Source organism: Trachymyrmex septentrionalis, unplaced genomic scaffold, assembly GCF_001594115.1.
Source record: "Trachymyrmex septentrionalis isolate Tsep2-gDNA-1 unplaced genomic scaffold, Tsep1.0 scaffold44, whole genome shotgun sequence".
Classification (NCBI taxonomy): domain Eukaryota; kingdom Metazoa; phylum Arthropoda; class Insecta; order Hymenoptera; family Formicidae; genus Trachymyrmex; species Trachymyrmex septentrionalis.
In genome coordinates this window covers 1347687-1365215 of record NW_017305611.1, presented here as the reverse complement: position 1 = coordinate 1365215, position 17529 = coordinate 1347687, and the positions used below count along the sequence as shown (strand labels likewise).

The 17529-nt window shown below is 33.3% G+C and overlaps 1 protein-coding gene across 3 annotated transcripts in view; it reads left to right on the top strand.

Annotated features, from left to right (window-relative positions):
• LOC108751475 (carbonic anhydrase-related protein 10) overlaps window positions 1–17529 on the top strand; it is a 167191-nt gene that overhangs the window by 132517 nt on the left and 17145 nt on the right. For all 3 annotated transcript variants that reach the window (XM_018491708.1, XM_018491707.1, XM_018491706.1), the window contains exons 5-6: window positions 4944–5039; window positions 14133–14199. In XM_018491708.1, the coding sequence (XP_018347210.1) occupies window positions 4944–5039; window positions 14133–14199 (163 nt within the window). The remainder of the gene's footprint in view (window positions 1–4943; window positions 5040–14132; window positions 14200–17529) is intronic.

Genomic DNA, 17529 nt, shown 5'->3' with positions numbered 1-17529 from the left:
AAGTGGTATTAAAATAAAATTTATTAGTACATATTTAAAGATTAAAAGAAAAAAAAGTTATAAATTATTTGTAGAATTTTTAAAAAATGAAATCATTAACTTCTTAAAATCTGTAGGCGATGGAACCATTTTTAACTTTATATTCTTTTTCAATAGCTAAAAATACATAAGAATCAATCATTCAGATGTTGAGAAATAGAAATACAATAACATTATTTTTACGGCAAATTATATTATTTAAATTACGACAGTAAGATTTTATTAGGACCGATATGAAATTAAATACTTAAGTATAAGCATATTCAAGCTTATGACGATCAAAGCTAGATCTTCTAAATGCCTAAATAATTCACAGTGAATTATCTATATTCTATATATGTACATGCATATATATTATATTTTTGTAATTATTCAAACTGCGCGCCGAAATTGTTTCGTACTTTATCAAACGCAATTAAACTACTGCAATAATATCACAAGTTAGTAATTGACAAGCAAATTTTCAATCTTCAATCCGATCATATTATAAGGGTGTTAATGTGCTGAAAAACTTTAAATAAATTTATTGCGAAAAATATTACCTATAAAAATATAGTATATATATATACATACATATATATATATGCATGTACATATATAGGATATAGATAATTCACTGTGAATTATTTAGGCATTTAGAAGATCTAACTTTGACCGTCATAGGCTTGAATATGCTTAAGTATTAAATTACGATGTTATTTTCTCAAGTGGGATATCGTAAACATATAAATGACACCTCTTCATGAAATTGATATACGTAGTATTTTTTGTTAATCCGTTCTTCGACGACAATTAACTTCAGATGCACGTAAAAATTATCTTCAGCGAGACTGTCGTCGAAACCGCTTAAAGAGAGGATAATGCGTTTACTGAATGCGCGGCTGTGTTTGCGGGCTCGTCATAGTCTTCGTAGAGGGTGGTGATTATGCTCTAGTGGCGGGCAAAGTGGCGGGTAAAGCACGAGAAGGCGGTCGTGAAGGAGGCATCGGGTCGGGATGAGAGGCAGAGTGCAGAAGATACGTCGAGATCGGATGGTACACGTGAAGTGAAGGTGCTCAGAGGAAGAGAGGGCCAGCTCGGCACTTCGCGGGTTACCCGCGGTGAATTCCGAATTTCCAGGGCGTAGCAAATTTCAGAAAGCTTGGCTATATACCGCCTTGGCTCGGTCGTCAAGTAGGATTTTGCTCGCCCGTGACAACGAATTTCGGGATCGCCGTGTAGATAAGAGCCGCAGAATTTTATCCCGGCTTGGGATAATGGAAGGACGAAGGGAGGTACGTCGTATTTCTGAATAAAAACTCATGCCTGAAAAACGTGAAAAAGAATGTCAGTGGAATGCCTTTTATTTGTCACACAGACTATTTTACTTCTTTCTTAACAAATACTTTATATCACGCAAAAATTATGTACACGTAACAGTTTTTATTACGCATTCCTGCGTAATAAATTTAAAACGTCATGTAATTTTTAGCCTTTAGCGCACATACACAAAACTATTTTACTAACGTTAAGATAGTATGCTCGTATTCGATATTTCGATACAAAACGGAATTTTGTATGCTGTATAGATTATAAAAGGAAAGGGGCTTAAAACGTGAAAGATATTTTTAATGTGACTTTATAATACTCAGAGTAAAGTTGTTACGATCTATATCGACAATAATATAATGAGCACACTGAAAGCTGATTTGCCGATAGAATGCTTCTTAATAACAATTTTTCTCTTCGGTCTTTTTGACTAGTAGTACAAGATGACCTAAAAGAAAAAGGTTACTAGGAGAGAATCCTATCTATTAACAATATTAATAGTAAAAAATATGCGACTATCTTAACTATAATAAATTGAAATTTATTCTGACATATTATATGCAATTAATTATAAATATATTCGCGTCACATGTAAAATTTGTAATTGCAAATCTTTAAATTTATTATCTATTAAATTATTTATGATTTTTTAAAGGCTTGAGTACTAATAATACAAAATCTTTAAATAACTAATTAATACGCATAATTAAAGTGATCAAATTTTATTGCTTAGAATATATTGATAAAAATTGTAGTTAAATACTTGATTTTTTCTTTATAAAATCAGTCGTAGAGTCTTGAAATATATTCGTGCATTAAATTTCATGAAGTTTGAATGCTCCCTGAACTCTCCACAGACTGTTGTTTTCGTACCTAACTTCCACTTCTGTTTACCCGCGATAAATATTGAAACTTTCAGTTTGCATGTAAAAACCGTCAATCAAACGTCGAAATAAGTCACTTTGCTGATTCACATAATTTCTTCTTCCTTAAGTTCCTTGTTGAAAAGTTAGGTCGATGGAATTAACTTCATTTCCAGTTTCATTATTATGTTTATCTTAGAGGCTCAAATTAAGATAATAGGAAATCAGTAAATTAAAGAAAAATTAATCGATACGTAAATGTATAGTTAGCAGAATGATCAATGATCTCAATGAAAACAAGTATTAATTTTTTATCAATATTATGGACTATTTTTAAATAGAAGAATCGATTTAAATATTTGGCATGATATTATTACATGTCTATAAATGTTTGCAAATGAATTGGAAATTAATGAATTTCAAAACTTATTAATATGTATACACTTCCTTAATTTATTCTTGTCATATCAATATTAATAAATTGCCATCTATTGATGATACTTCATCTAATCGAAATAGAATTTTGATTGAATTTAATTATAGTTGAGTGAAAATAGAATTGCATTTCAAACACGATATACAATTTTTGAATGTCTAATCAAAATTCTATTTCAATCAAATGGACTATCATCGGTATATTGTATATGATAGTTTATTGATACAATATCGACACAAGCGAGAATGAAATAACGAAAAGTGCATTTGTATTGAGCTTTTAGATTATAATAAATTTTTTATTAGATCTAATTTTATCTAATTGAAACAGAATCGCATTTGAAATTATATGCAATTTTTTTGATTGCATGATGAAAAAAGTGAGAAGGAAAGAACGAGAAAAATTCCTTCTTCGATGAGTGAAGAAGTTACTAAGAGAAAAATATATCCTGCTAAAAGGCAGAAACGATGAGAGGACGCTGCACTGAAGAAAGGGGAGCGGTCGGTACGAAAGAATTTTACGAAAATGAGAAGAAGGAGAGAATCTTTCCTATTCCTAGTAGTACGAGTCGTACTTTGATCAGACGCAGTGGATTTACACTCACTCTCAGCAATCCTCTCGCTTCTTCTTGTCGCGTCGTCTTATCTTTTTCTTTCTCACATCGTTCTCTTATCCCCGTATCCCTCCTTCTTCACATCCTCGCCTCTATCTGTCGCGCTGTAGCAGCATATCCTGGCGTCTTTGAAGAAGAAGTCTCGCGCGTCGCGGACATTTCAGATGCCTTAGGCACAACCGGAAGTGCCGTTGCAATGCTATTACCTGCAGAAAGAAACAGATATACAGATACTGTAAAGAAGGACAGAATGGTGAAAAAATAAAGAGGGAACTATAAGAAAGAGAGAGAGAGGGGGGGGAAGGGGGTGAAAAGAAAGAGGGGATGAAAAAGAGGGAGAGAGAAAATATTGTAAAGAAAAGCGATCGCGGCGAAATCCTTTTCTTCGCGAGAAAGACACGTACATGTCGTCGGTGTCTTTTCCGCGCCTTATCCAGCATACGAAACTTATAGCATGTGACATTCGCAGGAAATGAGACACGAAACGAGATGTATGTTCCAAAAACAAGATACATTTTACGAGCGACTTGGTTTCCATTTCTCTATAAACTGAACGCTACTCTCCTGTGTGCACGCGATAGATCTCATCTTGCGACTTACCTGCATACAGTTATTCGTGCAGATTTTTATTCTAAAACAATAAGTCGTGATCCTTGTTATTAAATCTTGTTACTGTTGCAACGAAAAAGAACATTTGTTGTAACAATAATACATATCTATATTTTATATACTCGTATGCGGGAAATACGAAGGCAGAGGTGAAATGTTAAAAGTGAGATATGATCAGGTATCGAAGAAAACTTTATTCTCGTAAAAGTTCAATATTTCTACAAAAAGTGTGCATACTATGAGAGAATATTTCCGTTTACTAAAAACGAAGATTCTAACGTAAGAAGGTGCACAAAAATGTTAAAGGAAAAGTGCATCCACATATGGTATGCGCTTAAGAATCTTGGTGCCTCTGAAGATTTATATACTCGCGTAAGAATGTGATTTAATAGGTATGTGTTCGATAAATATTCTTAGAATATTTATTCAGGGCATAAAAGACGGAACCAAATATACCTCGAACATGCAGATCACATTCTGGAATCTTTCATCGTTTTCTTCAATTTTTAACAATATCCAACGTATATAAAGTTAAGAATTTATAAAGGCAAGCAGATATATATATATATATATATATATATAAAAGACTTAAATACGAATTTATTTATTTCTTAAAACATAAATAAAGGACGATGTTAAACAGAGACTGATTTTGCTCAAAAAGGTGTAAAAGAAATAATTTTTATTGATTTTGGCCTCCTGAATACAATAAAATCATTAACGTCTTTTATAAAGAATTTTTATTTATTATCTGCATTTTGCATGGAAAACTTAATATTTAATACATCGAGAGTTTAGTCGTTTAATTAGCTGCAGTAAAGCCGGCAATGGTCGACCAGAGACGTGATTGTAGCGAGTCGATCTCGAGGGGAGATAGAAGTATGGTGAAACGGGGGGAAACGACGTGGTACGTCGCGTCGTCGGGCACGAAATGTTCCGGAATCTAAACTCTAAACTAGAGAATTTGTTCGTGCGGGGACGGAATTTGTCGGCATGATCGCGTTGCGGGAGATACGATTATGCTCACGGCACGATTTCCACCGGGAAGTAATTTCTTTGTGGTTTTCTGTTGCAGATACAAGTCTATGGCTTTAACGCCGAACTGTATCACAACATGAGCGAGGCACAGCATAAAAGTCAGGGGCTGGTGGCGATCTCGTTAATGGTGCAGGTGAGTGAATTTTCTATCGGCGAAAGTTTCGTCCATTTTTCATATTGTTTCCGCAAAAAAGTTTTTCGCACGTAACTTCCTTCGCTATAAATTTTTACAGTCATTTAATCTTGCACGTCATTAATAAAAACGTAAGTAATTAAATCGCTCAGATATTAGCTTTCTTGCTTTCAATCAATTCAGAATCGAGAATGCATACAGAATGTATATCCAAAATTACTAGGCACTCTTTAAATTACATAACTCTTAGTATGTAATAAAATAATCAAAATAAATACGACAAATTTATTAACATATTTGTTTATTAATAAATTATTACTATTTAACATTTTATTACGTTTGTTTCATGACTTCTGTTTTTTGGGGGGGAGGGGGGGGGGTAAATTCTTTAATAGTTTTTTTGCGGTGAATTTCGCGCGTTATTCTTTTATAATCGCAATTTCTAAGTTTTATTTTGAAGATTTTCTATTACGAATTTTTTCTTTAAGTGGGCCCATATATGTTTAATCGGTTTGATGTCAGGATTTTGTAAATCGCCAACTTATGACTTTAATCCTATTTTTTTTAACCATATCATACTAGTATGGCATGTATAAATATAGTTACGCAATAAATTCCAAGAAAATATACATACATGGATCACAACTAATTCCAAGAAATTATTTTTAAAAAAATAATGTGTTATTTTTTTAGATAATTATTAATTAATAGAAAATCCGATTACTTTAGATACAGCTGTACGGTTCTGAAAAAAAAAAAACAAAATCTGAATTAAAATTTTATAACATCAACTTTAAAATTTCGTGAGCTTTTTGAAAATTAAAGAATTAAAATTGAAAAATTATTAATACTCTTTATTAAAGTAACCATTTTCATTTCGCGTTATCTACATGAATTCATAAAAATATCCGTTCAATATACATCAAATTTGGTGTTTAATTGAATGCAATAAATCCGACAATGGTCGACGAGGCGTACGCGTATAATTGATATATGCCATAATATATCAATTAATATCATATATATAGCAACGTAACTATTTAAAAATATACACGATCAAATTCATTTACATTTATCAGTTTCTAACTAAACCCCCCATGTTTAGTTAGACGAACGATCCATGTAAATTGATAATTACGTTGGTTCTTAATACCTTCCCATCCCCCTACTCTTGTCAAGCCATCGTGTTATGGTGAAGCCGTTTCTAACAGGGCGCATATCGTGATACTAACTTTCTAAACTTCGGACCGCACTTAGCTTCCCCTTACAAATGCATTCGGCGTATCAGAGATTACGGTAGTTAGCACGTAACAGACGCTATGTAGTCTCGCTAACAACGCTTGTCTTGTACCGAATATATGACGAACATTCGATTATGTTGATTTTCTCAAGCTCGCTAATGTATTTACGGGAATTTTCGTTAGAATTGTACATCTAAATTAATTGCTAGAAAAAATAATTTGGTACATGGATAAATTTTGATAAATTTTATAAAATTTCATGGAAAATAATACATTGAGAGAAAGAAGGATGTAACAAATGTTTTAGACACGAATAAAATAACTTTAGGGAAAATCGCATATAAAATGTTACTCTCAAAGTACGCGCATGTGTACTACAGGTGAAGTTTCCCAAACGGGTATTAATTACATCACGGGCGAGGGCGAACATTACCTGTTATTTTTTCAAGTAGCAAACCCCAGCAGTCCTTCAGCAGTCCCGGCACGTTTCCAACTAACAATATCATTATTATAACATAATCATTTCGGTCGGAGGCTACGAGCAAACACGCGGTAAGTTTTCCAAGACGCGCGGCGTTTAACGCAGGAATAAATTTCGAAGTTTTGAGAAGAACCTTCTGGTCGACTAAAGCTGTGTCGTGGCTCCTCTCTTATCCTTTGTTTATTTCTCTCTTCCACGTTCTTTCTTACCATATCCTTGTCGGTTCATTCCTTGTCATTTCACTCGTTAAAAGCCAAATTATATTTCAAGATCGTTCTTTGTAAAACAGACAATCGCGATGATTATACCCGCTAGATGAGAGCACACAAATCGATAAATCAAGAAATGATAAATTTTAATTTTATACAATTTTGTTTGATAGATTTTAATTCACTAAAAGACATAATTCTAAAATTATGAATTTCGATATTATGAGATATAAATCATAAAGAAAGATTTTTTAAATAATTTTATATAGATGCAACGATGACGAATTGTCTTAGGATTATGTGTAATACTTCAATAATAAAATTATTAATGTGGATATAGCTTCAACTAATATACTGAAACGTGATACAAAATATAATACGATATTGTAAATATAATTTTATTTTACAAATATTTACACATACATATATACATATACAATAAATACTTGTAATATAATATAATTAAATTACATGTACAAGATCGTTACATTTTGTATAGCGGTTCACTGCGCAGCATCATACATTTGTATTTTTTACAATAAATAAATTTGCTATTATATTTTTTTTGCATGGCAAATCGGATATATAAAATGTATATATATGTATGAAGACTAATAAACCAGTTGATATCGATATTGGTGATCAAAGTAGACGCAATTTTAATATCATACCGAACCGTTTCCCGTTCGTATTTTCCTCTTCAAATAACGAATTTATTATCGCGAAGCAATTATTTTGCCTCAACGCTCATGGACCGCTTTCTCGACAGCTTTCTTCGGATCATCTACAAACTCCTTCAATAGAAATATTATGTTGTATCTCTTCTTTCACGAGATTTTTCGCTCTCTATTTTTTTGTTGATAGAAATATACCTTTACATCATTTGCACAAATTGACACAAATTGCACAATCTGACATTTGAATTTCTTGTGCTATATCTCGGTAATACATATATTATCACGAGATTGAAAAAGGAAGAAATCTTTTCGGATTACAAGTAAATTTATAATTCAAAAATGAACGGGGAGGAAAAACTTCGCCAAGCTAGAAATTTCAAAGGGATTATAATTTTTTTTAACAGGCTTTTATGAAATGTCCCGTTAAATATTGTAGAATTAGACAAACCTATGTTTATTAAATATATATGTACATGTTTTTCGTTCGTAGTATAAGAACTACGAGTGATGAGTTTTCAGTTGTGTTATTCGAACCGAAATGGAGAAACGCGAGCGGAGAAAAAGCCGTTTTCATATTTTCTGTCGATGGAAAGCGGAATAGTTTCACTTTATAATAATTAAAAATGAAAAAGATTATCGTCACGTGATGCATTTCTCTTGCCTTCCCCTGAGAAAAGTGCGATATAAAACATGCAATAACTACTACCGACCTGAACTGTATTTACTTTCGGAATAACTTTGAAACTTTCAGTGACGACCCTCTGTTGTCTCCACTGACTCGCACTCTCTTTCAGCGAGCGCCCTTTTCCCGTCCGCTTTCCGCCCTCTTTAGCAACTTAGCCTTCGAAACCGCGGTTACATGGCAATGTAACGAAGACGATGAAATAAGAGTGAAAAGGAGAAAAAGAGAGAGGAGAGGTCGAGAGAAAGGGAAGGAGAAGCTGTATGCGTTGTAGCGACTATGTGTTATAACGACGCACTTTGACTCCGCTTGCAGCCGTCGACAAACGACAGCAACTTCTGAATATTTTTAAGAGGATGTTTACGAGCGCTCTCTAAGGCGGCGACGATGGCCGTAAGACGATGAAAAGGGTTCGTCGACGCGATAATACCGAACATAATAGCGCTTTTTCCGCTAGAATTTACAGCCATGCCTCTACGTGCGCTTTTACATTAGCTCTCGTTGCTTGCCAGCCCGTCTGCTGATTAATAAGACAGATAAGTATAAATATTCATGATCCAGCTTCCGTGGAGTGTACAAAAGTGAATAGTGCAAAAGATTTTTCAGTTGCTATGTATTCCCGCAAATTAAAATATTCCTCTGGAAGAAGAATAATGAATTTATTTTGGTCAGTTAAAGTTACACTGAGAGAAAAAATGGTTACAATTACCATAATTTAACTATAATTTATAATCATTTTCGGCTTTGTATTTTTTGATAGAATTATAAATATAATTATTATTATTACACGAAAAGAACGGTTTTGCTAAGGTATTTAAAAATTTAGCGAAGGTACTGAAAATAAAGTTTGTTGGACTATCAAAATAATCACTTAAACTGATTGCTAAAATGTTTTTAGCAGTTACTCATTATATTTGAGTTTTCTATACAATTATTTTGATGGTTCCACAAAATTATTCTTTCAATGTAGTAATAATTATATGTACAATATAATTCTAAAATATAACTTTATGTTAAAAATATTATTTTGTTCAACTATCAAAGTAATCGTGTAGAATGCTCAAAGCTGATTGCTTGAATGTCAAACTCATTGTTCATCATGCTTGAGTTTTCTACATAATTATAATTTTGATGATCCAACAAAATAGATTTCAGTATCTATACATAACTAAATTTTTAAATGCTTTAACAAAATCATTCTTCCCGTGTGTGTTTAATATTATAATAATAACTATAAAAACGGAGCTCTTGACTATAATTATTTTACTTTTTTTTTTCAAAGTGATTTCATTTTGATAAAATTGAGCTATGGATAATCTTGAATTATAATAGGAATTCGACACGACGCTTTAGATGTGACGAACGAGAGGTAGTTCAATATTATGAATTAAAATTCACATGAACAGAGAACGCTTTTGGCGACCGCAAAATATGTATTTTCGCTACGGAATCATAAATTCCAATGAAGGCAAAATAACGCAAACGAATACGCGGTCGCACGGTCCGAAGAGGTCAGCATTTTGAATAATCCCAATGCGGCATCATCCTTCCTGGAAACCTTTAACAGGTGCTCGATCTCTCGACGAATGGATCGTAAAGGCGTGTCTGGAGGCAACGGGGTTGACGACTGTAATTCAAACGGATTATACCCTGGGGTGTCTGAGGGATGAGATCCAAATGAGTTGGCACCTCGTGATACCGTCGGTACTTTTGCGATCTCGGACCCAAACGAACTCGGTCCGACGTTTTAACATGAAACGTCGGAAACTTTCGAATTGTATATATTCGTAACGTTAATACGTAAGACTCTATAAATGTGTTAACGTGCTATTCTAAATTTCAACGTTGGCGAATGATTTATTATATTATAATAGTGGATAATAAGATCGTTCGTTTTTTTTTTAAATAAAGTTCAAATGTTGTTAGTTATAGAAATATTTTTAATTGGATAAATATACTATAACATTTTATTCGATAACTTTCCGTCATCTATCAATAAGCTTTACTACCCTTCTTTCTCATAAAGTCGATATCAGTGATTAGCCGACGAGAGCGTGAAGTATCTTCGAGATTTATTTCTTCTGAATTGGCAAATCACTTCTGGCACATAATGGGGGTTCGATTACGACATCTTTTTCGTATACAGTACATATCTTTTTTTTTAATCAGCTTAACCTTATTTTTACGAAAATAAAAAAGCATTAAAGAATGACATTATTCCTTTTTATTTTCGAACTATTGCAAAAATTGTTTATAACTTATGCGTTGACATTATCTTTTAGAACGTATATTACATTTCATGTGTTTGGTAATAATTACTAATTAATGATTAAAAAAATATTTAAACACCATCTACCGGGAAAAATTTTATAGTTGCCACTCAATAGTTGCAGATTAATAATAAACTGATCGCAATTTTTATAATTTCCGCAATTATGCGACAATCGTCGCAATTATGCGTCACTTACGTTTGGCCTTGTGACGGCATAAATGGCGCGTACAGTCGCGACAATTGCTTTGTGGATTGCGAAAAGGTCAGAGGGAATTATACAGCGACTGAACGGAATCAAAAGTTTCTGGGAAAAAGACGAGGAAATCGCAACTTACGACCTAAAAATTTCGTGAGGTATAAGCGTCACAGTGGAAAAACGTTGGGAAAAAAAGTTTCGGAACCCTGTTCGAGCGAGGTCGAAAAAGTTTATTCCGCAACACGCGATTTCAGTGACTTTATTTTCACGAATTGCTTGTGATTCATTGGAAAGGTAAATTACGTACAAACATGAATTCGCGATATTAAAAGAGTGAAATTTGCATGTAGAACAGTTAATTTTCCTTCTACTTTTTAAAAATAAAGAACTCCATATAATCAATCGTAATTAATTGTAATTAAGAAGAACAAAAATATGTTACATTTTCTTTCTTTTGACAGACTTAAATAATTTATGGACTTACAAGGGGGGCAGAAGACGCTTGCCATTCCCCCTCCTCTTCTAAATTTTAATAAGGAGAACCAATTAAATTATGAAAATTATTTTTACGATGACAAGTTAAACGCTCATTGATCAATGCGTAGCTCATGCGTTATTAGTAAGAAAGTTCGCTAAAGAAAAATTCTTAAACTGTGCAGAAAGAACAGTTTTGTTGAAGAATATAAAAATTTAATTAAACACAGATCTGAAAATTATTTTCAAATTTATATCTAATTAAGTTTTTATATACTTCAACAAAACTGTTCTTTCTTAGAAGAGGATTTTGAACTCCTCCACAAATCCTCCTCCCTGGATACACCCATGATCAATACAGCCGAATAATTAGTGCGGTTGTTTATCACTTTAACTACTACGAGGAAATTGCTAACCTGTAATTACGCCACGCGTCAATTTAGCGCGACTGCCAGTCAGTAGTCCTGATCTAATGACAAAAGACAGGAATTCCGCGCTATCAAACGGAAGGAGAAATTTGGTTGACATGAAGGATTCTGTGTGCTGCAAGAGAGAGAGAGAGAGAGAGAGAGAGAGAGAGAGAGAGAGAGAGAGAGAAAGAGAGAGAACGAATGAATCGAGCTTGATAATTTCCCATGTCCGTTGGGTGGACTGCATAATATGACGCGAAGTCGAGCAGTAGCTGTTCCCTGCACCGATTTAGCGCAATGCCCTTTATCCGCGATCATCGTAGCCAGAAGTGAAACCACAAGGACGGACCCTTGTCGCGCAATCGATACGATCTCAGGACGGGGCGTCGTCGTTGGAGCTTGTTTATTGCCCAACTGCTACGGAAATTACGAAGCTACAATTACAAATTAGTGTACAGTTGATTTGCCAAACAAGTAGCAACATGCTGACGGCGTAAGCCGCAACTGCAGACCGGATTTAACTAGATAGACTTTGGTTTGGTTGTACCGTGTGGGATTTAATGCAGCTGATTTCGCAGTATTTTCCACTGGACATTAGAGGTATAAACGCAAAGAGTGAATTTATAAGTAAATTAAATATATTTTTAGGCCATCGCAATTAATTTGAACAAAATAACAATAAAAATCGAAGAATAGCTTTTGAATTACGTCAATAATTTTTGATATAGGTGGAAAAATGTATTTCTCTATTACTTTTAATAAATATTTTTCAGATATATATTTTTGTGTTGAAAATTCCAATGAGATATTCGTGAAATGTTACATTGTAAAAAAAAATATGAAAATTATATAAATAGTAAATATATAAAAAAAAAATATATATATATATATATATACAATTTGTATATTACGTAATGCATTTTTATATTCGTACATTTTTATATAACACAGCTTAAGAAAATTTGTACGTAATTCATTGACGAATTTATATATAAATATTTTTATAAACTTAATTCTAAATGTAAATTTACCTTTGCAAATTGTTTGATTACTATGAAGAAGAATAATTTTATTTGTAAATTGTGACTTTACGTGAGTAAATATATGTACCTTTAATAGTAACAGATCTCAAAATTACCTATTATAATTGTTATAATTTCACATGTAATTTTTTTACAGTGCGTATTTTAACGTTCTATCGTTTCGCGATAAGAAAAATCTTTTTTTGATTAAATGAATATGAAGAAATTGTGATTACCGCGAATTTTCCCAGTTAAGTTTATTCTTGAGCGACGAGATTAAGAACGTTTAAGGACGGCCGTCATTGAGATTAATTCTCTTAGCTCATAATTAAGATTAGGTTCCCTTTATTACAAGAAATTTAAACGGAGATTAAACCGTCGGCGTCCGCTTACCTGTCTCGCAACTGAATCTCGATTACGTCCTATGTAATTCTCAAGTATCTGGATTAAGAGGTAAAACAGTCGCTACCTCTTTACATACTCATAGCTCTTGATAATTTCAATAATATTAGATAAATATATTACGTAGCCAATAATCGTTGCATCAAAGCGCTAAATACATTAACGTTTGCAAAAATATGAAGTCTAAATTCGAACGTTGATTTTTTTTTTAATTTAAAATTAATGATCTAAAATTTTAATCTTAATTTAATTATTGCAATTATATTTTATTTAATATTTTAACTGCCATGATACCCATATTTGAGTGGCGCATAAAATTTGCAACTTCTAATGCATTTTTAATATATTTCATACTGACATGTGATATTTCTTTATGCAATAAACAACAGTTCTCAAGAACTAACATTGTTTTCTTGTTATTTATTCACAATAATTCTTGCAAAATGCTCTTTTATGCAGCAACAACATCGGTAGCCTCAATTAATGATTATCCATAAATCTGGATACTGCAGAATATGTCTATTGTAAAGAGAAATATCCCTGCCGTGCGCACTCCATCCCCGATCGCATCTCGCTTCATTTTATCCATCTTCTTATCTCCCTTATTTACCTCTATTTACGGAACGGAGAGACGAGGCAGAAGTGGCGATAATAATTTTGTGCCACGGGAAACGGCGAAACTTTTGATCGACGGCGGGCCCACGCGGCCACGCCACGCGCATCAACTTTTATTATTTATCGTTACTTTAAAGCCCGCGGTCGGTTTAGTCACGGGTTTTACGGTTACCTTTAATGGCGCCCAGTGTAGAACTTTCGAAACGACTCTTTGCCTTCACCTCTTTATGCGGTGCACTTAGCACCGACCGAGCAACCCCTTTTCATGGGAAATCGATGGAAAACGTATCAGGGCGGAGAGAACGACGAAGGACACACATCGCTGACACGGTGCACGTGGCGGTGGAAGTTCTGATATAAGGTGCCGTTGTCATTTAGACTGGATACAAAGAGAAGCTGTTTTCTGTTTCAGCTCGGTGAGACGTTAAATCCCGAACTGCAGATCATCACCAGCGTGTTCAACAAGGTCATATATCGAGGTGAGTACAATACAATATGTCGCGGGAGGAGGGGGGAGCGTAAAATGCTTCTCTTCTATTCTTTTCCTAAATCAAGCTGGATTCCGTCGTCTTTGGCTCTCTATTGCGTAATGTCATGTTCGCTTGTATCTCGTTCAACGACGTGATCGCTTTTTTCCTTTTAATTCCGCAACTCCATTGGATACCGGCGATAGCTTTCCTTTTGTATGCTCGTGATGTCTATTTGGCTGCGTTCTTTTCCTTTTTATGCTGTACATATATCTTGAAATGATATTAAACAATTTTAAATATTAATGCTTGGTATTTGTTTGGATTTATTATACACAAGACGTTGTTTGAGATTATTAATGTAACTATACTCAGTAAACAAGAAACATTTTGGTACATTTCAGCAACATTATAACAACGTTACAATGTTGCTGAAATGTTCCAAAATGTTTCTTGCTTACTAAGTATAGTTACGTTAATATATGATTTCAAATAATGTTCTATATAATAAATCCAAATAAATAACAAGCATTAATGTTTGAAATTGTTTAATATTATTTCTTATTTTTTATCTTATTGTACGACACGAAAATGACTGCACTGTTCAATTTAATGTCAAATTATATCTACTTAAGTTGAATTATTTTTAATAATTTCTACAAAGGTAGCTGGTATTTCTCAATATGTCGTTAATTTAACTAAAACAATGAAATTAAACAATTTAACTCAAGCAAATATATTATATTAAACGTTTTTTCATAGAATTTATAATTTATATTATTGTAACATTTTCACTATGACTCGTTTGTAGTTTAGTGTTATTACTTAACTAGCATTAAAATCAAGTTTGACTCAGAGCCCTTTAGTTTTATTGTTTGAATTTTGATCAATTAAACCTTTGCTTCTACATTAATTTAATTCTAATTCTTGCTACTTTATTATTATATAAATAAATTTATTATATAAATAAATTATATAAATAAATACAAATAATGTACGCTATCGTATTTCTGAGTAAATAACGTTATAATTAGCGAACAGCGTATTTACAAAAGTAAATCGCGCGTGTTGTGTTTAAACGTTGCTCCATTATTTCCTTAAACAATCAAAAATTTATGAAACATTTATGCAGGAAATACGTACTTAATTTTATTATGGAAAACTTGATTTTTGAAACAAGAATTCGAGAATAGTTTTAATGCATTCTACATTTTTGCAAAATTGCATCGGCATTTTGATTTTTTCAATGCCATTGAATGCATCTGGTACGTTATTGATGCCGGACGTATCAAGCGATGTGTAATAATTATCTATTCGTGATCACTCTCCCATTGGTGCTTTTTGTGGTGTACGTCGAGCGACGCGACGTAACGACAGACGACGTAACTATGCCGTATTGTGTCACTAGAACGTAAATCCTGAACAAGCTGTGCAGCAGCTCGATACTAATTTCCTACAATACCCTGGCTAAATGCATCATTGAAATCGTCTCGACGTACTCCACATCGAAGAAACTTGATAGATGTATGATGTCATACATAAAAGCTAGAACTTTGAAAAATAACGAGATCTGAATGTTTCATATAAAGAGAGAGAGAGAGAGAGAGAGAGAGAGAGAGAGAGAGAGAGAGAGAAATTGTCTTCAAAATCCCTACAAAAAAAATATTCCAATAAGGAAAAAAGATGTTTCTCTTCAGACCATTTTGTAGAAATAGATCTATGATACTTGGCATTTTTCATGAACACATCGCTGCAGAGTGCATTGATATAAAAATGACACATCATAAAATAAGTAACTTTTTTCACACTAAAGCACAGTAAAATATCTTGGATGTTAAAACCAGTTCATTCAAGTCCTTAAAATTTTGAGGCGTATTCAATTTTTAACATATTTTATAGTTAATTTAACATAATGTGATAGTGTTATTTGAATATTTCGTGTTAAAATTGATATCCAACATTTATTAGTGTCCAAATAATACAATTTATAAATAAATGAAGAAATAATATAAAAATAATGTATTCTAAAACGTAAGTTCTAAGATAATCGAATAAAATGGGATCAGAGGTATCCAAACATATTAGAGAGTCAAATGCAGGAAAAAGTTTGTTTGAACTGTAAAAAGCGCTTAATATTGAAATTCTTAGCTCGTTCAAGAATTGCCTCAAAAATTCTGAAAGGCGAGGCTACAATTAGTCACTATCCTTTAAAAGACTAGTCTACGAAGAATGCGGTGCGGAATCAGGCGTGCAGTTTCGCGAATACGCGCTTCCCACATTGGTACTCCCGATAAGTTTTGGACGGAAAGTTGGCCGAATACTGCGGTCCGTTGGAGTAACGGCGGATAATAAATAAAACGCCGTGGGGATGAGAAAAGAGTGTCGGTTTTGCCGGCGATACTCGGATGAAGCTTAGAGGGACGACGGGCGGTGGCGGCAGCAACGGCTGTAGCGGATGGCACTTGAGTCGAGAGTGAAAAGTCGAGAGCGAGGCCTCTACGAGGAGGGAAAAGACGAAAGGGAAGGGGATGAAATGACTCTCTTAAGATAACGAGTCACTTCCTCGACCCACCGAGGTATTCGCGCCAATGAACGCGTCGCCATAGGATAGAATGAAAAAAGTACCCTTTTCTCTATAATCTTAAGTTGGTATTTGTATAAACGATGAGTTATCATATTCAGTTGGATAAATACTGGATGTTATCTTTCCGGAGCTATTTCTAAACATATTTAATAATAGCTCTTTTTCTCTTTTTCTCTCCCTTTCTCTCTTACATCTTTTAAAATACAATATGTATATTGTTGTATTAATCCAATTTGTAACTGAATAACTTTTCGTATAGGACAATATCCTGAAAGTCATCCTTTTTCCATCGCGTAAAAAACTCGTATACATACAAATAATTATCGCAGAGATCGTTTGTATAATAATAGGAGGATTATAAATACGTGTTACACTGAGAATGACAAAAAGTAAAAGAAGTAGCAGTGAGTATGAATAACGAGGAAGCGTTTTAGCGGAAAGCAAGAGTAATGAAGAAAATGCGAACCGACGGTGTAAATTACTTACAGTAATGCTTTCCCGTGCATCGAAGTAAGCGAAACAATGCTACTAGACAACTAGTTAATAAATTTCCGGCTTTCTAATTACCATTAGAGTAATGAGTATATTTAAAAAAAAAGAATCACTGAATTCTGTCTTTCTTTTTTATAAGTAATTATTATTTAAATAGTAAATATAAGTATACTGTGTGTTACATAAAATATTTATCTACATCTCGATTTTGTCACAAATGTCATGAATTTTGAGAGAGAGAGAGAGAGAGAGAGAAGATTCAATTT